The sequence below is a fragment of the Glycine max genome, chromosome 7 (genome assembly GCF_000004515.6).
Source record: "Glycine max cultivar Williams 82 chromosome 7, Glycine_max_v4.0, whole genome shotgun sequence".
Taxonomy (NCBI): Eukaryota; Viridiplantae; Streptophyta; class Magnoliopsida; order Fabales; family Fabaceae; genus Glycine; species Glycine max.
Window position 1 is genome coordinate 10,247,022 of NC_038243.2, and position 26,686 is coordinate 10,273,707.

Genomic DNA, 26,686 nt, shown 5'->3' on the forward strand with positions numbered 1-26,686 from the left:
AAAGAATGAACCGAACTATTAAGGAGAGAGTTTGGTGTATGCTATCTTATGCCAAACTCCCTAAGTCATTCTAGGGAAAAGTTGTGAAGACCGTTGTGGATGTTATCAATTTGTCATCGGCAAGTCCTTTGGATGAAGATATCCTAGAGGAAATTTGGTTAGGATAGAAGGCATCACACAACTACTTGAAGGTGTTTGGATGTTGAGCATTCGCCCACATTCCTAAGGACGAATGAGGAAAGCTTGACTAAAAAACAAAGCAGTATATCTATCTTGGTTCACCAAAAGATGAGTTCGACTATCAATTATGGGATTCTATGAACAAGAAAATTGTTAGAAGCAGAGATCTTGTGTTCTTCGAGGATTAGACCATTGAAGATTTGAAGTAGTTAGAGAAACCTAAACGTAGGGTTAACTCTGATCATGACTCATTCCACGTGGCACATGCTGTTTTAAGGCAACAAGTTGTCGAGGCGAATCAAAATGAAGTTTATTATGGGTCCGAACACAATGAGACCTCAATGGAGCTGTCAACAGAGACAAATAATACAGAAATTGTTGAGCCAAAAGTCGTTGAACAACCTCAATTACGGTGTTCCGCCAGAGATAGGTGTCCCTCTAAAAGATATTCCTTAAATGAGTACGTGACACTTACAAATGAAGGAGTCTTAAAGTTATGAAGAAGCTATGACCAACAATGATAGAGAAGAATGGGTTAAAGCCATGCAAAAGGAGATTAAATCCTTGTATGAGAACCACATATATGACCTAGTGGAGTTGCCAAAAGAAAGATGAGCCTTGAAAAATAAATGGTTGTATAGGCTCAAAACTGACGAGAATAGCTCGAGACTAAGGTATAAGGCTCGAATTGTTGTCAAAGGATACAATAAGAGAAAGAGCATTGATTTTGAAGAAATATTTTCTCTTGTGGTGAAAATGCCATCCATTAGAGTTGTCTTAGGTATAGCTACAAGCCTAGACTTGGAGATCGAACAACTTGACGTCAAGACAACCTTCTTACATGAAGATCTAGAAGAGGAGATTTATATGGAGCAACCCAAGGGATTTGAAGTTCCGGGTAATGAAAACTTAGTGTGTCGACTCAAGAAGAGTTTTTATGGTCTAAAACAAGCACCAAGGCAATGGTATAAGAAGTTTGACTCTTTTATGGCTCAACACGATTTCAATAAGATTCACACCAACCACTGTGTATTTATAAAGAGGTATGCTAGTGATGATTTTGTCATACTTCTACTTTATGTTGATGATATGTTAATATTGGGCATGATAAGAAGAAAATAGATGCCCTTAAATTGGCATTGAGAAAATCCTTCGCTATGAAAGACTTGAGACCAGGAAAGAAAATCCTTGGGTTGAAGATCACTCGAGATCGATCTAAGAAGTTATTATGGCTATCTCAAGAACAATACATTGAGAAAGTTCTTAAGAGATTTAATATGCACAAGGCCAAGCTGGTTAGCATTCCACTTGCCGTGCAATTTAAGTTGAGCAAAAAGCAAAGTCCAACAAGTGAAGGAGACAAAGAAGAAATGAAAAAGGTTCCTTATTCATCTGTTGTTGGCAGTCTCATATATGCTATGATATGTACAAGACCTAATATTGCTTATGCAGTCGGTGTTATGAATTGATTCTTGTCTAATCCTAGGAAGGAACATTGGGGTGTTGTAAAATGGATATTCAGATATCTTGGAGGCACAATCAAGAGGTGTTTGTGTTTTGGTAATGGAAAGCTTGTGTTAGAAGGATACACAAATATGAACACGGCTGGAGATGTTGATTCTAGAAATTGGACATCGAGATATTTAACTACTTTTGTAGGGGGGTTGTGTCATGGTAAGCCAAACTTCAAAAGTGTGTGGCTCTATCAACTACTGAGGCTGAATATATTACAACTACCGAAGCATGCAAAGAGATGTTGTGGATGAAGAATTTTCTTCATGAGTTGTGCCATGAACAACAAAATTATATGGTGCACTGTGATAATCAAGTTCCATACACCTAGCTAAAAATTCAACATTTCATAGTCGTTAAAGCACATAGATGTTTGTTATCACTGGATACGAGATATGTTAGAGGATAAGCTTTTACAACTTGAGAAGGTTCACGCCAATGAAAATTGGTCAAACATGATAACCAAGGTGATACCAGCTAAGAAATTTGAAGACCGTTGTCAACGTGCCAGTGTAGTGGTGCCCCCCAATTAAGTCGGGAAGGGGGAGATTTGTTGGAAATACCTCCATAATTATGGAGCACCACATTCAATAAATCTTGATAACATAAAATGCATGGAAAATAAAAGGTGCAGATTCCAAGGTTTTTGGAATTTCATCTTTGACTCTTGATGATATCACATTCATCTTAGAAAATTAATTTACATCCATTTATTACACTTGGGAGAAGCCATATTCCTCCACTGTATAAATGGGAGCTTGTAAGGAATTGTGGTAAGCAAGCAAGTGAGATCCCTCAAGAGTGATAGAGTGAGAGAATTTTTTGTAATCCTCTTCAAGAAAAAAGAGTTATATATTTTCACAGTACTTGGTGAGTGTTTAAGAAATATTGTAAATCATCCTATCAGGTGAGATTAAGATCATTGTAATCCTACTTCATAGTGGAGATATTTTTTTGGACTTTGTCCTTGGTTTTTCCCTTTCATATTAAGGGGGTTTTCCACATTAAAAATTTCTTGGTATTGTTCTTCTTCTCTTACTCTCTTAATTTATTTTTCTTATTATCCATCTAAATCACATAGAGAGGGAAATTTATTCTTGGTATTTCCCAACATAAATTATAAATATTGCAAGGCATGTAGCATGTTTTTTGTGAGGCTTGTTTCCATGAGAGTTAACTAGCTTTTTAACTATTAAGAGATGTTTCTTAGTATTCTATGTGTGAAGGTCATTATTATATGAAAATCGTGTTGTTGCTCGTCATCACTGAAGTCGCTAACATTATCTCTTTTTATGAGTTCTTTGTTAGCCATCTGTCAAAAAATACAAAAGTAATTTATTAGTGAAATAACATCAATTTTGTGTATCTATCGTTAAAAAAAACAAACATTTTTTAGAGTTGTTAAACAAATACGAAAGTGCAGTAAAAGTTCCTAATTTTGTGTATGTAACGCTAAAAAAAATATATTTATAACACTTTAAGTAACACATGAAAATGAGAGAACTAACTGCTTGTTTAGATGTAAGATTGTGTAAACGTGAATTATAAGTGTGAACAACACCTCATTTTTATAAATTACATCGAAGTGAACAGTGTTGTAAATAATGGCTACTAACTACTGCATCCACCGTCAATAAAAATAATAATAGCTACCATAAAATAATGCATTCTTTAACTAATTTAATATTCTAAAAACCTAAATTAATAATAATTAAACACTAATATACTAAAACATAAAATAATAACTAAACAAAATTAATTTAACATGTATAATGATTTATCTAACTAAACCCTAAATTAATAATAACTAAACACTAATATAATAAAATTTAAAATAGTAACTAAACAAATTTAATTTAACATGTATAATGATTTATCTAACTAAACCGTAAATTAATAATAACTAAACACTAATATACTAAAACATAAAATAATAACTAAACAAAATTAATTTAACATGTATAATAATTTATCTAACTAAACTGTAAATTAATAATAACTAAACACTAACACACTAAAACATAATTAATTTAACATGTATAAAATAAACTAACCCTGCAATCAACATAAAATATACTAATATATATAATATATTAAAAACATGAATAAAGAAGTCGTATCATGTTCTACGACTTTGGCAAAGAAGATTCACCCTTCATTTCCTTCATGGTTGAATCTACACCATTCATCCATGAAAAGGGAAGTCGTAGGCAGTTCAACGACTTTGAAGTCGTTTGAATTTTCTCGACTTCAACATGCACTTTAGTCTACCTAGTTGTATTCATTTTGCCATTTCGCTTCACGTTTTCATTGGAGATTGCAGAAATCTTGTTTAAAGTAGCAACATTAGGTGCACCATATCAATGTGCAGCAATAAAAGTAGTGTGTTGTTCAATCAATGTGCAACAATAAAAGTACAGAAAACAACAATACTTAGCACTCATGAAGCTTGCACATGGCTTCCATTTATGATTCTCGTGTAGTGTGTTAATGTTTGCACATGCTAGCTTCAGAATAGGCTACTATATTGGCTAAAATTAAAGCTTTGTGCGCCTCAATAGCTTGCACCCATGAAGCTTGCACATGCACGAATAGTATAAAAACAAGGTTTTGTGTAAGAAGCATGCACATGCTAGTCACAGTTCCTATCTCGTGAATCATGCTTATAGGATATCTTACATGAAATGATGTATCATACTCGTGGAATCTTGCCAGAAATAAAGCTAGTCAATAATAACTTGTATCACGAACCACTAAAGCAATTATAAGTCCTGTATATTGGACTCTTGGTGATGCATGAATATTATACAAATTAAGATATCAGAAGGTAACACTTTGGCAAAAAAACAATACTTGTGTCAACCATTACCTTACACCACCCAACTTTCGTTCTTCTCCATTGTTATTTTCATCCTTTTATCCATTTGTTTTGTTCTTCATTGTCAACCAATGGCACATGCACAACTTGTACCAATTGATGGCTCCTTGTTGCGTTTACAAGACAAACATATTTCAAATCAAGTGTGGGAAGATCAAGAGAGAATGATTCGTCTGAGGTATAATTCTGTTTGGACTTTCACCTAGTTGAATTAGATAGATAATCGGGTAAAAAATCTAATCACTTTAGGTGGTTTTGGTCATGTTATAAATGTCGGAAAAGTTGATATTAACCAGCATTTGATTATTGTGTTGGTTGAACGTTGGAGAACTAAAACACACACATTTTATTTTTCACATGGAGAGACAACCATTACTTTACAGGATGTGGCCCTATAGTTGGGCTTGAAGATTGATGGATTGCCAGTAATCGATATCATCACCAGTGATGTACGTGTTGCTTATCAGACATTACTAGGGGAAACTCCACTTGATAAGTATGTAAAAGGTAAAATGATTTATCTAAGCTAGTTGTGGCAAAATTTTCAGCAACTTCTCGTGTTGCTCACTCATAGGTGGCTATTTGATGCCAGATACATCAGGTGCAAGAGTTCATTTTATGTATCTCTTTTTATTATCAAATTTAACTGAAGCAAGTCATTACAGTTAGGATGCAGCAGTGTTAGCATCCCTTTTCCAAACTCTAGATCGGGTTGTGAAACTAGACCAAACAAAAATCGGTGGATCTTTGTTGTTGCTACAGTCATGGGCATGGGACCGCATTAAATGTATTATCCCAAAGATAGATCACCTATGCATGGAAGAAGTACAAGAAGGACATAGATTTCCTCTTGCATGAAGGTGGTCTCGTCCAAGGACCCAAAAAAATATTTCCACCAATTCAGTGAGATTGATAGGTGTCATATTTGATAGACTACATATGAATGAGGTTCATTTCTTAATTTTAATGACTTCACTATTTTTTTTTTGTTTCCTATTTGATTATAAATATGTTATAATAATAATGTATGTGTTGCAATTATTGTGGACTCCTTATAACACACTAGAGATAAGGCCATTAATTAATGATGTTGAGGTATCAATGATTGTTCGGGCAAAAGTCTCTCTCATATGTTTTGCAATTGTGGAATGACATCCAATAGACATGGTCATGAGACAATTTGGACTGCGACAAATTATTCCAGATGACCCACCAAACCTAGATCAACTCCATGACATAGTATGAGAGGGAGAACATATATGTTTTGGTCTCACCATCATCGTGACTGGATTGCCAAATGAAATAATTGGAATGATTATATTGTTCATAGAGAAATGGATCAAGGTCTTTTGCATGAAAATTTAGAATACATGCAATGGTATATACGTCGAACTAGACGATATATATCGCATGAAGGAGTACTATCTACTGAGATTGTAAGTTTAATTTACAATTTTAAAAAAATTATTGATATTATTATTCATTATTATTTCTAACTTTGTAAATTTGAATCACAATATTATCCTGGTCATCACCAACATCAATCATATGCAGAACCCAAAGTACCTCCCATGCATGTTCCTGGATATATGTCCCAACATCATCCATCACAAGCACAATATCAATTAGCAACCTTCTCTGAATACGCATCTCAAGGATGTCAACTATGTTTTCAACTAGTAGGGTTCTTATCATATATGCCTCAATACTCATTTCAAGTCCCTTCTACCTCAAATGTTTTTATGGCCTCTCACAAATGTTTGTCACCACTTTCAACACTCTACAATCTGCATACAATCTACCACCATCGAGCTTTTGTTATCGTCCATCATTACCTACTCAAATGCGTGACATGGGTCATGAAAATGAGGAAGATGATGATGATAACAACAATACCAACAATAATGACGACAATGATAATGATGAGAACGATGGTGACCATGTTCCTCAACGACAACACACAATTACACGTGAGCATCCTAAAACAAGAGGAGGTAGAAGTCGTAGACCAAGAAGACAACAAACACAGATAAATTCAGTCCAACAAGATGAGAGACTGAGACACGTATTTAGAAGAACTCATTGTGGGGCATCATCTCAATATTAGTTTTAAAAAAACGTGTAATTTTCATTTAAATGTCATCAATTTTTAAATTAAAGTGTTTCAAATTTTTAGTATCTCCTTTTAATTTTATTATGTATTTTTATTAATAGATTATCTAAATTTTAAATAAACAAAAACATTTAAATAAAATAATATTAAAATATATAACATATTTTAAATAATAAAACATTAAAATAAATTAATAACATATAAAATAAAACCATAAGAAATATACACCATATTAAATAAAAATTATTAATAAGTAAAATTAAAATTTATTTATTTTACATTTAAATAATTTTTTTAAAATTTTAAAAAATTAGAATAAAATAAACTATAAAAAGAAATAAACTTTGAAAAAAAAACAAAAAACTTAAGAAAAAAGGTTTTATGACTTTAAAGTCGTAAAACAAAAAACAAATACTTACGACTTCAAAGTCGTAAAACAAAAAAAATTAACTGAAGGCGTAAATAGTTTTACGACTTCAGTTAAAAAAATAAGAAGTCGTAACACCTATTACGACTTACTCTTTTTTGGATAATTATTTAAAAGTTATCCCGGATTAAAAAATTACGCTTAAAATACCCCTTTTAGTAAAAAAAAAACCAGATTTTAGACACTATCTATGCCCTGGCTATTATTACACTGCCAAGTAGAACTCTGCCGAAATCTAAAGTTCAATATCCCTTAGTTTTACCACAGGAGCATTAGCAGGCCTCTACTTCTTTTCTTGCCCTCCACACAAACTTGCTTTTTCTGTTACAATTTCATGTGGATAAAGATAAACCATGCCTTGACAAGGTTTAGCATAAAGTCTCGTTTTCACAAAATACTCTTGGCTGATGTTGATTTTTTCATTTGCTTCATAGATCCAGTTAGTGATTGGTATTTCATTGCTAATATCTTTGTATTTGACTCTTGTTTTTCTTCTGCTTCTTATTTTAATTGACGGAAATAATGCTGGAAGATTGGACAAAAAATATGTGGTACATGTTGTTTACTATTAGAATATTAGAGCTCATATCATGATGCTCATAGGTGGTTGTTTGATGCCAGATACATCAGGTGCAAGAGTTCATTTTTTATATATCTCTTTTTATTATCAAATTTGACTGAGGCAAGTCATTACAGTTGGGATGCAGCAGTATTAGCATCCCTTTTTCGAGCTCTAGATCGGGCTGTGAAACCGGACCAAACAAAAATCGGTAGATGTTTGTTGTTGCTACAGTCATAGGAGTGGGACCGCATTAAATGTATTATTCCAAAGATAGATCACCTATCCATGGAAGAAGTACAAGAAGGACACAAATTTCCTCTTGCACGAAGGTGATCTCGTCCAAGGATCCAAACAAATATTCCCACCAATTCAGTGAGATTGATAGGTGTCATATTTGATAGACTATATATGAATGAGGTTCATTTCTTAATTTTAATGACTTAACTATTTTTTTCTGTTTCCTATTCGATTATAAATATGTGACAATAATAATGTATGTGTTGCCGTTCTTGTGGACTCCTTATGACACACCAGAGATAAGACCATTAATTAATGATGTTAAGGTATCAATGATTGTTCAAGCAAAAGTCCCTCACATATGTTTTGCAATTACGAAAATGACATCCAATAGACATGGTCATGAGACAATTTGGACTGCGACAAATTATTCCAGATGACCCACAAAACGTAGATCAACTCCATGACATAGATATTTGAGGGAGAACATATATTTTTTGGCCTCACCATCATCGTGACTGGATTGCCAAATGGAATTATTGGAATGATTATATTGTTCATGGTGAAATGGACCAAGGTCTTTTGCATGAAAATTCAGAATACATGCAATGGTATATACGTCAAACTAGATGACATATATCGCGTGAAGGAGCACTATCTACTGAGATTGTAAGATATTGAAAACGATTATGTAGGGTCAGACAGTGAAAAGAATAGTAAGGGTATAAAGAAAAAGAAAGACAAGAACAAGATGGAGGCAGAACTTAATTTCTTACTAAGAAACTTTTTGATTTTACATTTAAATTGGAATAATTTCTCAGGTCAAAGAATATTTAACAATATCAAAGTATATTGTCAGTTTAATTTACAATTTTAAAAAATTATTGATATTATTATTAATTATTATTTCTAACTTTGTAAATTTGAATCACAATATTATCCTGGTCATCACCAACATCAATCATATGCAGAACCCAAAGGACCTCCCATGCATGTTCTTGGATATATGTCCCAACATCATCCATCACAAGCACAATATCAATTAGAAGCCTTCTCTTGATACGCATCTCAAGGATGTCAACAAAGTTTTCAACCAATAGGGTTCTCATCGTATATGCCTCAATACTCATTTCAAGTCCCTTCTACCTCAAATGTTTTTATGGCCTCTCACACATGTTTGTCACCACTTTCAACATTCTACCATCTGCATGTAATCTACCACGATCGAGTTCTTGTTATCGTCCATCATTACCTACTCAAATAGGTGACATGGGTCATGAAAATGAGGAGGAGGATGATGATAACAACAATAACGACGACGACGATGGTGACAACGATGGGGATCATGTTCCTTAACGACAATACACAATTACACGTGAGCATCCTAAATCAAGTGGAGGTAGAGATCATAGACCAAGAGAACAATAAACACATGCAATTCGTCCAACAAGATGAGAGACCGTATTTAGAAGGACTCATTGTGAGACATCATCTCAATATTAATTTAAAAAAACATGTAATTTTCATTTAAATGTCATCAATTTTTAAATTAAAGTGTTTCAAATTTTTATTATCTCCTTTTAATTTTATTATGTATTTTTATTAATAGATTATCTAAATTTTAAATAAACAAAAACATTAAAATAAAACAATATTAAAATATGTAACATATTTTAAATAATAAAATATTAAAATAAATTAATAACATATAAAATAAAATCATAAAAATTATACACCATATTAAATAAAAATTATTAATAAGTAAAATTAAAATTATTTTTTTTACATTTAAATATTTTTTTAAATTTAGAAAAATTAGAAAAAAATAAACTGTAAAAAGAAATAAACTTTGAAAAAAACAAACAACTTAAAAAAAATTTAAAAAAAGGTTATACGACTTTAAAGTCGTAAAACAAAATAAAATTACTTACAACTTTGAAGTTGTAATTTTTTTTAACTGAAATCCTAAATAGTTTTACAACTTCAGTTAAAAAAATAGGACATTATAGCACCTGTTACCACTTATTCTCTTTTGCGTAATTATTTAAAAGTTATCTTGGATTGAAAAATTAAGCTTAAAAATACCCCTTTTAGTAAAAAAGTCAAATTTTAGACATTATCTATGCCCAAGCTATTATTACACTGCCAAGCACAACTCTGCCGAGATCTGAAGTTCAATATCCCTTAGTTTTACTACAGGAGCATTAGCAGGCCTCTGCTTCTTTTCTTACCCTCCACAAAAACTTACTTTTTCTGTTACAATTTCATGTGGATAAAGATAAACCATGCCTAGGCAAGGTTTAGCATAGAGGCTCGTTTTCACAAAATACTCTTGGCTGATGTTGATTTTTTCATCTACTTCATAGCTCCAGTTAGTGATTGGTATTTCATTGCTAATATCTTTGTATTTGACTCTTGTTTTTCTTCTGCTTCTTATTTTAATTGACTGAAATAATGCTAGAAGATTAGACAAAAAATATGTGGTACATGTTGTTTACTATTAGAAGAATTAAAGATGAAAACAAGCACTAAAGGTAAAGGATGCTCATGTCGAACCTGCTAGAATTTGCCTTACTAATATTCAATACCAAAGTAAGGCTTCCATTGCCATTCACTTGCTTCGAATTTGCATTTGTCTTTACCATTATTTATCCCGAGGACAAACTTTTATTGATGTGTTTGTTACCAAAATTGAATGTATATCCATCTCAATACACCTTTCCCAAATTCTCAGTAGTTTTAGATGCAAATGAATGAGCACTATAAAAAACATTAATTATGAGAATGTGTTGTAGTGTAACATTACTCAATTACACTATTCCTAGGGAAAACACTCTAGTCAAATATGTAACTTCAGTTTTTTTGGGTTCATTCCTGTTTCGTACTGTTAATATATACAGCCCTGCAGAGAGAGGCCAGACGAGGAGAGGGTGCAAATTCCAAAGCAATATTTTATATTGGCGCCAACACACATGAAGAACGGGGTGTAGTGAGAAATGATTTTCAATATATACTATAATTGATTTTATTTTTAATAAATATTATTAAAATTAAATATATTATCTTAGATTTTGAATAATAATTTATTTAGATAAAAATAATTAAATAAACACTAACATTATAGGTAAGTTGATTATTGTTGAAAAAACATCAACATGTCCCACCAAAAAAGGACAATAGTAAGTTGATTATTTAAAAATAAATATAAAGAGGTAAAAATATTCGGTACGAACACATAAATTTCTAAATTTTGGGGCTAATTAAATTCCTATGATTAATTTTAATAGAAGAACTCAAATAGAAAAAAAAAAGATTAATTCGGTAAGCTAATTAAAGATTATGAATTAATTTAACCTTCTTTATATGTCAGACCTTTCTTTTTCTATTTCTCCTCTCAATCGAATATTAAAAATTTGATACTATCATCTTATTTTATTCTTCTTTATTTTTTTTTCTCAGTTTAAATTCAAACAAATACAAGCTAAAACAAAAGAGGAGAGAAAATAAGTAGAATATATATTTTTATTAAATAGATATTAAATAAGTAGGACTAGGAGGAAGAAAAAAGAAAAAAATAAAACGGAAAGGTTTTCTCTGCATCGCAGCGAAGAAACCTCAAAACAAAACCCTGCCTCCCTTCTTCACTCTTTGGCTTCGCCGTTCGGTCACAGAACACATTTTTGAATTGAAGAGAATTGGAAAGCAAGAAAGCAAGTAAGTAACAATGGCGACTCGCGACGGCGGCATGAAGTCGACGTCAATAAACGGCGTTAAGATGTACACGATAGCGTCGCAGCAACCGTCACTCGCTTCATGGCTTCCCTCCAACAAGAAGCAGAACTCTCATCGCAACGTCAAAAGTATACTAACTAACCTCTCTCACCTTTTTTTTCTCATTCATTCATTTGCTCATTCTTCTTCTTTCAGGTTACACGCAGAACCTGCAACTGCTCGAAGACTTGCGCTTCGCCACCGCCGCCACCAAAATCAAGGCCACTCCCGACGGCGAGTACATCATTGCTTCCGGCATCTATCCGCCGCAAGTCAAGGTCTACGAGGTCAGGGAGCTAGGCTTGAAGTTCGAACGCCACTTGGACTCCGAGATCGTTGATTTTCAGGTGCTAGCTTTATTTCTAATGAAATCAAAAGTTAGGTTTATAATCTCCACTTGTTGTTGAGCGAGCCTCATTTTGTTTATATTTACATTAGTTCATGTTTCTGTGTTTGTAAGCGGTCTCTTACTGAGGAGGAACTGCATAGCTTCAATTGAAATAAAAATAAAAAGTTAGGTTTATATTCCAATTCCAATAGTTGTTCTGTTGTTCTTTATTTTTATTTTATTTTTATGTTTACATTTGATAATATCCTCTCTTGTGTTTGTAAATAAGTAAATTGTAAGCGGTCTGTTACGGAGGGATTGATTGGTAGAGGTAACTGCATAGCTTCAATTGAAATAAAAAGAAGTTATGTTTATATTCCGATTCCAATAGTTGTTGTCTTCAATTTATTTATGTTTACATTCGTTAATATTTGCTGTTTTTGTAAACTGTAAGTGGTCTTTTATGGAGGGATTGGTTGGTTTAGGTAACTGCAAAGCTTCAATTGAAATAGAAAGTTAGGTTTTATGTTCCAATAATTGTTGTGCTTCATTTTGTTTATGTCAATGTTTTCTTTGTGTTTGTAAACTGTGAGCAATCTATTACAGAGGGATTGGTTGGTTGAGGTAACATGTTTTTGCTAATGTAGGTTCTGACAGATGACTATTCGAAACTTGCATTTTTATGTGCTGATCGCTCTGTTTATCTGCATGCGAAATATGGAAAGCACTACAGTTTGCGGATTCCAAGGTTTCTTCTCTATGCTTTATGTGTATTGATTGCTCTTGGAGTTTAAAGTGTGATTTGTGCTGAAAAAGGATTGTTTGTTGTTATCATTTGGTAGGATGGGGAGGGACATTGCTTATGACTGCTGGTCTTGTGACTTGCTTTGTGCTGCATCGTCCCCAGATCTGTACAGAATTAACTTAGAGCAGGTGTTTTAGCTTATAGCTTTCTGTTTCGATACCTTTTCATATTGGTTGAGTTTTGAAAAAAAGAAATACTGAAAATGGAAAGCTGTCTTTCTGACTTGTTAGGGGCGATTCCTCTCTTCCCTTAACACACAATCCCCTGCATTGAATGTAGTTTCTCGAAGGTAAATACTGTAACTTAAATACTAATTTACCCTGCTTTATTTTCTTCAATTACTAAATCTTTGTATATTTTGTGTATGTACCTTGCAATTTTGTATTAAATCACTGGAAATTTAATCTTTCTGAATTTTAGCAAGATTCATGGATTAGTTGCCTGTGGTGGTGAAGATGGTGCTGTGGAATGCTTTGACATGCGAGTGAGATCTTCAGTTGGTAGAATTGATGCTGTTGGACCTAGTGGTGATGTTGACCAGGTAGCATGTCTTCTCTCTCACTATTTACTCACAAGTTTCAAATGGGCAGGAAATGTTTATCCTTTCACCTTTTCCATATCATAACCAAATATGAGGTTATAGATTACTTGGTAAATTTTGTTGTGTAATAGACATCTTTATTGTTAACCTTTCCATATTTGTAGGAGGTCACTGCATTGGAGTTTGATGAAGATGGTGGTTTCTTGTTGGCTGTTGGAAGTAGTGCAGGAAAGGTATGATGCTACATTGCTATCATAGGCTGTGTGACCTGTGCCATTATTGGGACAGTTGTGGCAAATTTTGTAGTACTTACAGTAGTCATGTCTGGTGTTATATAGGATTTTAAGGAAAGGTTGTCTTCATCCCACAATCATAGGTTTGTGAAAGTGGATGTATATACTATTAAGACAAGACAGGCTTATTTCATATAATGGGCAATGTTAAGGGCTAATTTCCCAAAAGCTGAAGCTATTAAGTGGAATTCCATGAATGGATTTATATCTCTGACATGGAATTCTACAATGGGCATTGTACTCCATAAATTCTTCAGTAACATAAAATAGACGTAATAGAAAAAAGAAAAGAAAATCCACCATCTGTTGAAGAAACATAGCCCAAAAAAAGTAATGAATTATGGATATAGCATAAACCCCCAATAGTGAAAGTCTGTGGCTTGAAGTTACCTTGGAATTCCTCTAGATGCAACAACCTATTGAGTTTGAAGTGTGGATAATGCAATAGGCACATTTTACCTTGTACTGAAATTTGATTTAGTTATGAGCAATGAGGGCACCAAGGATCAAATCTTGACTATTTCATCTTAGGGCCTGTTTGGGTAAGCTTCTCTAGAAATATTTCTAGGAGAAGAAAATAAGAAGAAAAAAATGAAATGAGCTTTTCTATAAGTTAAAATAAGCTAACCATTAGTTAATTTGTAGATGTCCTCTCATCTTTTAGAGAACCTATAGGAGACAGCTTCTACAAATTAGCTAATGGAGAGCTCATTTTAGCTTATGGAGAAGCTCATCTCATTATTTTCTTCTCTAAAAGTGCATCTAAAGAAACTTACTCAAACATGCCCTTATCTGACTTTGATACCATGTCAAGCACTAAGTCTTACAAAAGCTTAAGTTGTTAATTGGAGGTCCAAGAATGGTTTGATATCTCTAACTGAGCCCAAAAAGTAGTTGGATTAAGTGAGAGAATCTACAAAGTCCAAAGTTATGTTAGAATTCATAAAGTCAGAAGATAAGCTATTACCTTTTACATGATCCCTTGTTTCGTAATTATTTGTTTGAAAATGATTAGACCTCTGGGTAGACATAGCTGATTTAAAAAGTGTACACAATGGAAATAGGACATACTTCTTGTGGCAGCATAGAGGGTGGACTGGTTTTCTGTATTTTTTCTAAATGCTATTTATTGGGAAAATCTTTATTACTTTTAGCAGAAAAAAAACTCCTTGTGGGAACACAATTTTACTTTCTAAACAAAACTCCACATGTATTTTTCCCCCTTGAATATGGATACTTTATACATTAAATTTTGCATATGCAGGTTCTCATCTATGATCTGCGCTCATCACATCCTGTACGAATACAGGATCATATGTAAGTTGACATTCTCATTTGAGAAATTTATATTTGTGTTTGTATTAAAAATAATTATATCTTTAATTAATGGTTGGTTAAAAAATTTCTTACAGGTATGGCAGTTCAATATTGGATATTAAGTGGCATCGTACTCTTAACTATGAACAACCAATGTTGATTACCAGTGATAATCATGTTGTTAGAATATGGGATCCTGAAACGGTAGAGGAATTTGCTCCCACTCTCATATTTCATATTAGTAGTTCAACTGCTTTTCTCCAAATTGATATGTACACCTTGGTCATCCATTAAAATTGTGATGTGTAGTGTCTGTTTTAATTAGTTGGATCATTCAGTAACATTTTCGTAGGTAGGAGAAAGAATGATCAATAATGTTGCATGGCATGATTGACTTCAAGAATTCAATTGTGACATGTTGGGACTTCTATATCATTCTATATATTTGGAGATTGTTAACAGATGTCAGACTTTGAAAACATGATCTTAAAGTGTTTTCAGCAAATTTTTGCTAAGCTATAATTTGTTAGATAAATGTACAAAAATTTCTTCTTACCAAATGTTAATGATTTAAATTTAAATCTATAATAATATTCTACTTATTACCTTCATATTGTGGTTCACCTGTTAATCTTCATTAAATGACTTTTCTTGATAATATGTTTTTGCAATATCTAAACTAAATTGTACATGCATACATCTTATGTTTAAAATGAGCTTGGTATCCCTTGTTCCTAAACATTTTGGTAATTAACTGCATCTAGATTGTATGTTTTATCAGCATGGGTTGTTTTGATTGATTAATCTGTTTCCAGGGAGAAGGCTTGACCAGCATTGAACCGACAACAGGAACAATAAATGATGTGTGTACATTTCCTGGCAGTGGTTTGATCTTGCTGGCCTTGGACTGTAGTCAAATACCATCTTACTTCATACCATCGTTTGGACCTGCTCCCAAGTGGTGTTCTTCCCTAGAGAATTTCACCGTATGTTCTTAATATTTTGATTATTTTATTTTTGTTCTGGTTATCTATGTTGTGACATTATAACTATTTTTACAGGAGGAGTTAGACATGGGCGGACAAACAACTATTTATGATCATTACAAATTTTTGACAAAGGAGGAGCTTGAGAGGTTAAATTTGACTAACCTGATTGGCACCAATCTACTTAGAGCCTACATGCATGGCTTCTTTATTAATCATGCATTATACAAAAAGGTAGGTTGTCTTTGGTATGTTTTCTACTTTACATGTGTTTCTCGAGTTATTGAAATGCTGATATCTTTTTTTTTTCCTAGAGCCTGACTGGCCTTTTCAGTTTTTACATGAATTCTTAAACATGATAAGTTGGTAAATGAAAAAAACCATTTAATTTATTAGCTTAATGGAAAAAGACATGAGTGATTGGCATCTTATGTGTCAAAACATCTAAGAACTTGAGCAAGCTTCATGATGGAGATTCTTTCCTTGCCTTTATCATGTGCTAATTTTTTGCTGTAAGCCACATTTAATTTTAAATTGTAAATTGGCTATTTTCCTTTCAAATAATGTGTTTGGTGTGTTGGATGAACGTTTTGGTTCACCCCAGTGCTTTTGGTATAAAAAGGAGGTCTAATTGCAGTGTGTGGTTTATGTCTATGGTATATTTGGTTAGAGAGAGATGCTCACATTTTCAAGGGTGTCTCTTGGCTCTTAAGTTTGATTTTGGGTAGGGCTGTATTTGTGACTTATACTTTGCTCATAGCTGTTTCAAGGAAGTTTACTTTTCTTGTATTCAAAAAACTAGATATCTTTGCTTGATTTTTTCCTTCATTATGTTTTACTTTTTCTGTTTTGGAGAATAACCAATCCTCAGCTTAGTTGTAATTGTTTCGTTATATATATATATATATATATATATATATATATATAGAGAGAGAGAGAGAGAGAGAGAGAGAGAGAGAGAGAGAGAGAGAGAGAGAGAGAGAGAGAGAGAGAGAGAGAACTATTATACCATTCTATAACTTTCAACTAAATAATATTCTTAAAACACTCACCGTTGGATTGAAAGTTTGTTTCACATAGATCATATATACAAAATTTCATATTAATCCAAAATCATTTGCTACCTCGTTTATATAAATTAAAATCGATGTAATATAAACATTTCAAAATATACTAAAATATGGACCATTTGATTATCTTCTTGTTCAATTTTGACAAAAACAATCTTGGTAATATGTAGATATAATTCAACGGTTAGATTAATAAAAATCACATTCTATATCAAGTTATAAAAATGGTCTAATAATTGTTGAAGTTACACCGGTATAATTCAATTCCTCCATGTGTGTGTGTGTGCATATATATATATATATATATATATATTGATTACAGTATCATGTTTATGCTGTAGTTATTTTTCTTAGATGTTTCTAGACCTAGAGTCTGTTTTGTCCTATCATATGATGCATCAATTATTTTGTAGGCAAAAGCACTGGTGGATCCTTTTGAATATGAAGCTTATATTGAACAGCAGAAACGAGAAAAGATGGAAGCTGAGCGTGCCTCACGAATCACGGTAGAATTGATTCCTTCACTAATCATTTTAGTTTTCTATTCATAGTTTACATAGGTAAGGGTGATTAATGATTTATAATTATTGCTCTGCCTCAATCATTCTCCTTGCAGGTCAGGAAAAAGTTACCCAAAGTTAATCGGGCCCTTGCAGCACGGCTCCTAGAAACTGAAGAAGCTGAAAATGAGAAGAGAGATGGAGATGTTGATGATGGCGAAGCTAAAAAGGCATCCAAGAAAAAGAAAGGGCTCAGCATGCAAGATCTTCAGGACGAGCGATTTAAAGCAATATTTACAAATGAGGTACTGTAATATGAAATATGGCAGTTGTGTTAGTCTTTTTAATGACTTTATCCTCTCTCTTCAGCCCTTTTATTCTAACAAGTTTTAAGATAGTTATCATAGCTGGCTACATTTAAAACGTTATAACTTCCCACCATCCCCAATGGGTTGAATTAAATTTTAAGCCCTTGTACTGATTAATGATGATGCATCAAAACTTTGGCATACAGATACATATCATTGTTGGATTGATTTTTCCACTCTAGTCGAGCATATCATTTTAAATTTTCTTATAGATGCTCAATGTAAATTATGCATACAAGAACTTCTAACTACAAATTTCAAATTCAACTGCAAAATTGGAATATTTGAATGCATTTGATGGGAAATTTGGTGGACACATGTAATTTGTTTGTTCTGACTTGTGATTGCTTTTCCTTTAAACAACACATTTCTCTTACGGTTATTACTTATTCCATTTCAGGAATTTGAGATTAAGGATTCCTCACAAGAATATCTGGCTTTACATCCAATGGGTTCTAAGAAGCAAACATCCTTGTTAAAGGAACATTTTGAACCTGTCATGTCAGATGATGATCAAAGTCTAAGTGATTCTGATGCATCAACATCATCACAAGATGAACCTGCAAATGGAATGAAAGACAAATCTCGGGTTCCAAGGTGAGAATGTTACCAGTTTTTTGTTAGGTTTCTTTTCCTTTATATGGGAGATAAATAGGGTGATCCGTTAGGATTTGGAGCATTTTATTAATTTTTCTATAATCAATGACATTTTCTTTGAGATCAATGGCATCTTTATTATTGTTCTATATCTATTAGTAATTCATAATTACTGATGCATTTTTACATAATATGCAGGATGTATGAAATTAAAAATGAGCAGCATGCAGAGGCATTCTGGAGCCAAAAATCACTTGCAGGGGAGGACTCACTTCCTATGGGAGACAGAGTTGCAGCTCTCAAAGATAACCAACAACCTTCTCGTGTTCCAAATGGTGTTAAACAGGGTCCAGGAGGATCACGAGAAATCACTTTCTCCACAAGAAGCTCAGCTAAGTACAAGGAAGACGAGGAAGATAAAGAAGTGCCACACAGGAAAAAGAGGGGAGTTCAATCCTTGGGGCTTAAGCCGCAGAGACCAGTGTTTCGTGGTCAAGGGAGAGGGAAACGGGGGAATGGCAGAAGAGGACGTCGATAATGACCTTTTACATAATGTAAATGGCATTTGATTCTTCTTAGATCTTGCTTGCTTGATCCTTATGGCTCAGTTTTCCATCCATGCATCCTGTGACTGAAGGCATGCACAGGGTAGGCAATGGCTGCAGGGCTACATGATCTCTGATATGTAGCTGAACATCTTAATGCGTTTACTTATTACATTTTTGTTCTTTCCCCTATTTTTGGATGCTCTATCAAGATAAATTATTTTGTGTGGAACCTACCTTAATTGTTACAGTTTTGTTCAAAAACCAAGGATAGGGGAGGAGGTATGAGTAATCTCAAATGTTACATAGGGATTTATCTCTCCCTTTAAGTGAGAATGTACCATGTACTCCGAATTTTGTTTTGATTATTCTCACCCATTGGGGCTGAATTTTCCCCCATTATGTTTATTTGTGGGTTCGACTGCCTCCTCCCTCGTACAAGAAAAAGCTCCATAATGCTATTGAATATAAGTTCTGACAGAAAGAACGTTCATTGGCGTTGGATGATGATTTTCTGATTATTTATTTTGTCAATGTATCCCCTACAAGTAGTTGAGATATGTTAAATTTTCAAAATTGTAACCAGAGCTTATTCATAATAATAAATTGATGGGTTTGTTCACCAAATAGATTCATCAATCACTTATGGTTAATGGCTGTTGTGAATTTTATCCAAAAGTGAAAGATCAAAATTCAGTAGTAATCAATAAATTCTGAAATTGTATTACTTTATCGATCCAGCAGTTTATGAAATTATGCTCATATATTACTTTGTAAGTTCTTATTAACGATTCCGAACTAATCATTGATATCATATCTATATGAAATTATGCTCATATATTACTTTTTAAGTTCTTATTACTTATGAAATTGTAGTTTTTTTTTATAGTGCGACATTGACATGGAATAGCACTAATGAGTATTTTGTTCATCAAATTTTGATATGATATCATATTGAAATGTAAGATAGGATATCAATGGAGAAACTACATGATATGACAAGGAATTGTGAACGTTTATGTTTCTATTTCGAACTCTTAGTACCACTTTACGTTTGTTTTGTTGGGTTTAATTGCGTTTTCTGCATAATTCCTAAAAATCTGATTTATGCACGTTTATGTTTCTATTCGAACTCTTGGTACTGCTTTACGTTTGTTTTGTTTGGTTTAATTGTGTGCAGGGAATTCAATACTTCCTAATTGCTTTCGAACCAACACAAGAAAAATTGAAAGTTATGTTAAGGGTGTGTGGTGGTGACCAGGTCACGTAAGAGAGCCTATGTGAAGTGTACATCACTTCCGTTGGGAGAATGAATACTTCCGAATATGATGAAGCAAGCCTATATATAGACTATATAGCTATGGACTATAGTAAAACAAGGCTGGGTTGAGCTGTACATAATATCAAAATGTGCCATATCTATTGCTGCTAGGTCTTGGTATTACCATATTGGCATGGTTAGTGCACTCCTCAAGTTTAACATTATTACTTACTTTTTGATAAAAAAAGACATGATCATTCTTCCCCGTATAAGATTGTTGGAATAGTCACAATTCTATATCATGTTATTGCCCTAAAACTAATTGGAAAGATTTTGTTTTAGTGTCTTAATTGACAAAAAAATCTTTTTTTCACTACTATTTAGAAAACCAAATAATCCAAAGGATTGGGCACAGTAACGTAAAGTTTTGCTACATTCATATGTGGGAAAGTGATTATTTATTATTTAGCGGAAGAGATCGTATTTGATTCTCATTATGCGCAAAAGTGTTCGATTCAAAAAAAGAAAACAAATTAATTTTCTAAATAGAAGAATAAAATATCAACAGAAGATAACCAGATAAGGTATATAATGATAAAATGATGAAGAAAGTCTATAGTTCCTATACAGAAAGCTAGGAGGGGCAGAGGACCCTAAATTAATGTCAATATCAAACTTGGGATTTAGAGAACGGTTTGCGTGATTGAATCATTCGCCACGGTTCAAGACTTGCCCCTTTTGTCTTTGCATGATTCAAGAAGAAAATGGCCCGTCCATAGTTCAATCCTGTCTTGGGTTTGTTTAATATTAAAATATCACAATAGGGCCTAAATTTGACACTTGTATATCTCGCAACATTTTATAGTATAAAAAGATTGCAATCATTTATTGTGAGCAATAATTCACTACTAATTTGGGAGGAATAATCTACTCCTAACATGTAAGAGTCTCACTTTTCACATCAGAGCAATACTCTTGGCTCTCAAAAAATGGAAACTCGTGACCTGTATACATATAAGTTTTAACACATTTCTTGAGTATATATTACTTTATCTAATTTGGATTGGTTCCTATTATTTTTCTCGAGAGATTTTTTTTTTCCGATAAATTTTCTCTTGAGAATTTGACCTGGCTTAAAAATATGAAATTTCAATTACATATGATAATTAACTTGTGTCAAATAATTTTATATAGGATTTCATTTTTAACATTTAATTAATCACGTTTTAAGTTTCAAATAGATGAACAGCTAACCAAAATCATGAAAAAATAGTAGTGGTACAAGGAACTAACAAAATTTAAAGGATATAATTTTCAAAGACGAATGGAATCGTTTCATTTTAAGGATATATTTTTTATTATATTTTGGGGGTAGCTGCTAGTGATGTGGACTAATATAGCTAATGAAAGGAACCCTTAACCAGCCCGTTCTCTTGTTTATATTCATTAGTTAATTAACTTGACATTAGGTATGCTTATTTCACATTTTCCGAATGCAAAGGCGCGTTCAGGTATAGGAATAAATTCTTCCACCCATTCAATGAATTTGGGATTTTGTGCTTTAAAAAAATTGATCAATTATCATGCATGCACCGTCATATCATTGTTAGACGCACGTAAAAACAAAAATGCTTAATCTATGATAATTTTCGGCACAACCTAACCATAGCTTTAGCTAAGCCTATATGGTAGCTATATATCAATCAAATGGGATTGTGTGTCCCTTAAAATGAATTCACTTTCAAGGATAGGATGGTTATGCTTGCACATGGGCAGAGTCTAAAGGATTGCAATGAAAATGACTTACAACTCAATTCAAACACCAGATATAAATATGGGTCAATTTGGTTTTAGGTTTCATAATCATGGAACAAAGTGGGTCTGAAACCGAATGACTTTAATTAACCAGTTACTAGTTAGAAAAGCTCACCACTAGTGTCTAGTGCTAGAGCTTATTGGCGTAACAAAAAGTTTAACTTGATGTAATATACCAGTATTCTAATGAACTTGTCATTGGTTTTATTTTATGCTTGCAAACAAGATTAATGAACGTGAATTTGCCAACGAAATTGGTTAAATGAGCAGAACAAAGATATTTGTTTGGCTTCTTGTTTAGCTAACGACTTCTGTGCTTGATTGAAAATATATACAAAAGAGAATACGGGTGAGTAAGGGATTAAGCATGGGTTGAGATGGGTTTATTTTTGTTTTTATCCAATCTAAAATTTTGAGTAGATTATTCATCCAAATTTGAACCCGACCTGATCAAGATCCCAAACCTTGACTTTCTAACGTAATATATTAATCTCAATATTGTGTATTATTAAATCGTAGAATAAAAGAAGTATAAAACTTAAATTAAGATATATTTTATAATATATATTTAAAATAAAGGGTCTAATATCTTTATGGTCTCTATTTTTTTTTTTTTGTATTTTTACTCTTAATTTCTACACTTTTATGTCAATAATTTATATTTAAAATTAATTATATTTAAAAAACATGTTCAAGATGAAATGACATTTACCATAATTATACCATACGAACTATTTTTCTCTATCTTACTCTTATGGTAAGTTTGAATGGAAAGGAAAAGTAAAAGTAAAAATAAAAAACAAATATAACAATGTTTTTTTTTTAATTAAAACGAAGTAAAAAAAAAAAAAGCTAACTTCTAAGAATAAAATTTCAAATTTTTCTTCTGCTTTTCATTTTTCAAATTTTTCTTTCATTCCTCACTTTCCATCCACCTTTCTAAACAGAGTATTAGTTTAAGAAAGGTAAGAATTTCAATTTAATCTATTCCGATGTGCTTTGATGAAAAATATTATTAAATAAAACTATAAAAGTGACATTATATAAAATAAAATAAAAATGGTAGTCGACGTTCTTACTTTTTATCTAAGAAGTAAGAACTAATTAAAAAAAAAGGGAGGAAATTAAATTACACAAACATGCAATCAAGTATTAGCAATAGCAAACAGAGGGAAACATTATATGAGAGAGACAACATGTTTTTTCTGTTGTCCCTCCTATATGGCTAGAACTTGTCCTTAACCAATTCTCAATAAATTCTACTCAGCTGCATGCCTATAAATCTCCTTCCTCTTCCCATGACTTCTCTTTACATCTGATACAGTCTCTTTCTTTTCTGGCTTTTCTCTTGTTTGATAATTGATATGCCACTTCTAATCTTTGGTAGTATTGTAGTTAAAAACCATTGGCAAGGACATAACATATTAACATTAGAGTGCAAGAAGTAGGTATCTCTTTCTTTCTCTGCCTATGCCTCTTTCAATGTCTCTCCCTCTGTCTCTATTTTGGTTCTTTCTGTATGTTTGATGAGTATGTAATATATTTAGTCCAAAGATCATGCAGGGCTTCAATCTGAAGGAGAATAAGATCATGAGAAAGATATTCAGCAGTGATAACTTCAAAGGAGAAAATCAGAATTCGTCAGAGGCCAAAAAGGAAAGTCCTAGTTTGAATCAAGCATCGGCAAGATGCTTCTATCATCAAACCAAAAAGTATGAGGTCATAATAGTATGAATTCTTCAACAATTGTTCTCTTTCACTTGAATCCTGTTCTTGCTATACTATATTTACCTTGAATGTAACTCTCATTTGAATATTAATGTGCACAAGGATCTTTGTTGGTTCCTGGAACATTGGAGGCATTACACCACCCAAGAACTTGGACATGGAAGACTGGCTTGACACACAAAATAATTCAGCAGATATATATGTTCTGGGGTATTCATCTTCTTTGGTTACTTAAGATGCATGTGAGAGAATCAACTGCATAGAGACTAAACTGTTGGATTCCTATTATTTCATTATGTGTGTTGTTATATCAGGTTCCAAGAAATTGTACCACTAAATGCAGCAAATGTACTAGGTCCCCAAAACAGAAAAGTTTCTATGAAATGGAATTCTCTAATTGGGGCAGCCCTTAACAATAGAACACCAACAAAGGTTGTTGAAGAAAATAAAACAGCTGAACCTCAGAAGATATATCCTTTGAAGGAGCACATTTATGCAGAGGGAGAACATGGACAAGATTTTCAGTGCATCATAAGCAGGCAAATGGTGGGAATGTTCATCACCATTTGGGTTCGATGTGACCTCTATCAAACGATCAGGCACTTGAGTATCTTGTCTGTTGGCTGTGGAATCATGGGTTGCTTAGGAAACAAGGTCTGTTTTCACATATCATAGAGAAACAGAAATGCATGTTTTTATTTTTTTTAACTAAATGTTTTCTTTGTTCTTTTTATTGATCTTAAAATACAGGGTTCAATATCAATTAGATTTTACTTGCATGAAACAAGCTTTTGCTTTATATGTAGTCATCTAGCATCTGGTGGGAAAGAAGTAGACCGAAGACATAGAAACGTAAATGCAGCTCATATTTTGTCCAGGACAATTTTCCCTTCTGGTCCTCTGCATGATATGCCTCAAAAAATTATTGATCATGAGTAAGTGTATCCTGAATTGTGTATATTATTATTATTATAGGAAACTATCATTTAGGTTAAAGAAATAAGTCATCAACTAGAAGGAACATTTTTATAACAATGAAGATATACTATCATTATATATTAGATATGTAACTATTACCATTTCCAAGTCCTCAAACTTTTATTTGTGATTGGAAAAATTTAATTAACTTTGGGTCTGTTCCCATGCAGCCGAGTAGTCTGGCTAGGCGACTTGAACTACCGAATCTATATGCCAGACTCTACAACAAAATCATTGATCAAGAGAGGAGAGTGGGAAACCTTGTTGAAACATGATCAGGTAAGGCTCATCATGTTACTTCTTGCATGGCATCATTTTGGATTAGTTAGTTACCATAGTTCACTGAGTTTCAAGATTTAAACTAAATTGGTTTAAGGCATATCATGCTACTTTTTGAATGTCAAAGTTTTTTTCTTATTAATTAGTTACTATAGTGTCCCGATCTTTAGCTGAGTTTAATGGTGCCGTGTTGTCCATATAGTTCACTTCACATAGTGGGATAAGACTTTATTATTATTGTAGTACCATAGTGTTCTGAGTTCAAAATTTAAACTTCCATGCAAATTATATAGCTCAAGATGGAGCTCACAGAGGGACATGTATTCCAAGGTTGGCATGAAGGAGCTATAGAGTTTCCACCTACATACAAATACCGTCTGAATTCTGTAGACTACCTAGGCTGTGATCAGCAGCATGTGAGCAGAAAGCGGCGCTCCCCAGCATGGTAATTAATCAAACATTAACCAATTTGGATGATTCTCATTTCATGACATGTTATTACTTTTTCATGACACAAACTTCCTATAGTGTGACATGTTATTACTTTTTCATGACGCAAACTTCCTATAGTGTGACATGTTATTACTTTTTCATGACATGATCAGAGTCTCACTTCAGATGCTTTATTTGAACCATTAGCAGCCATGGCTACTCTAAGTCTAACCACAAGATTGTACTGCAGGTGCGATAGAATAATATGGTTTGGGAAGGGAATGAAGCAAATCCAATACAACAGGAGCGAGTCAAAACTTTCTGATCATAGGCCTGTACGAGCAATGTTCACAGCTGATATCAGGGTTGCAGGGACTTGTAAATGATTAAAAAAGTTACAAAGGCAATTTGTCCAAGAAATTTTGGTTTTAATGGACTAAATTTAGTCATGGACCAAAACCAGACACAGACACCGGACACCTAACCAAACTTAGTCCTGGGCTAAACCAAGCATCGGTCCACCAGTCAAACTTAGCCATGTGACCATTTCTCAGATGAGAAGTTTTAGGATCCTAGGAAGACATTAGACATGCATGTAGTAGCTGAATTCTTTGCCCATCAGGATAAGCATTTGGAATTTATTTCTTGCCTAGAGAAAACATAGGAAGCCTGACAAAGAGTTGCTCTCCATATTTTTTGGAGGGAGAAAAGGGGGGGACATGGTGATGCAAATCGTAGAAATATGGCATGTTTGTACTATAAACTCGTATAAGAAACTGGTATTATGACTTCAAATTCAGTATTCCTATGTTATGATATGTTTAATATTCACCCAACCCAAAAACCCCATCAGTTAATTATTTGTGAATACGTCAAGATTAGGCCATTGGATGAATCTGAACAAATTATTAAATGACAAAAAATAATGCGCTAAAGGAGTTTTTTCTGCAGTCAACATTGTTGTCATCTCATTAACATTTGAATTGGCAATCTTATGCACATAATATAATGCGCTTCTGGAGCAATCATTTCTCTGCACTTGACCTTTTGTTCCTTCAGCCACTTAGTTCCATGTGGTATTCCATGTTTTGTTTTGTTTTTTTTTTTGAAAGGATAAGAAGATAGTTATATTAAAAGATTCTCAGTTTCAGCAAGTGGTGCTA

At 33.0% G+C, this 26,686-nt stretch overlaps 2 protein-coding genes across 6 annotated transcripts; both read left to right on the forward strand.

Moving 5' to 3' along the window:
- The first annotated feature begins 11,460 nt into the window (after positions 1-11,460).
- On the forward strand, positions 11,461-19,657 carry LOC100817392 (nucleolar protein 10). The gene is made up of 15 exons (XM_003528925.5): positions 11,461-11,769; positions 11,837-12,027; positions 12,656-12,756; positions 12,851-12,941; positions 13,044-13,102; positions 13,234-13,354; positions 13,519-13,587; positions 14,912-14,964; positions 15,060-15,168; positions 15,780-15,950; positions 16,026-16,184; positions 17,434-17,526; positions 17,637-17,825; positions 18,289-18,485; positions 18,684-19,657. Exons 1-15 carry the CDS (start codon positions 11,634-11,636, stop codon positions 19,021-19,023), a joined length of 2,079 nt encoding a protein of 692 aa, XP_003528973.1. The 5' UTR covers positions 11,461-11,633; the 3' UTR covers positions 19,024-19,657.
- Positions 19,658-23,285: 3,628 nt separating this feature from the next.
- On the forward strand, positions 23,286-26,318 carry LOC100798039 (type IV inositol polyphosphate 5-phosphatase 9). 5 transcript variants are annotated; one of them, XM_014777914.3, is made up of 8 exons: positions 23,286-23,550; positions 23,654-23,818; positions 23,937-24,044; positions 24,149-24,488; positions 24,585-24,769; positions 24,983-25,091; positions 25,385-25,536; positions 25,774-26,318. In XM_014777914.3, exons 1-8 carry the CDS (start codon positions 23,471-23,473, stop codon positions 25,907-25,909), a joined length of 1,275 nt encoding a protein of 424 aa, XP_014633400.1. In that variant the 5' UTR covers positions 23,286-23,470; the 3' UTR covers positions 25,910-26,318. The 5 variants fall into 5 exon arrangements, with proteins under 5 accessions (XP_014633400.1, XP_006583479.1, XP_006583481.1 ...); XM_006583416.4 differs by having other exon boundaries at positions 23,288-23,554; positions 23,661-23,818; XM_006583418.4 differs by having other exon boundaries at positions 23,288-23,554; positions 23,670-23,818.
- Positions 26,319-26,686: the final 368 nt, after the last annotated feature.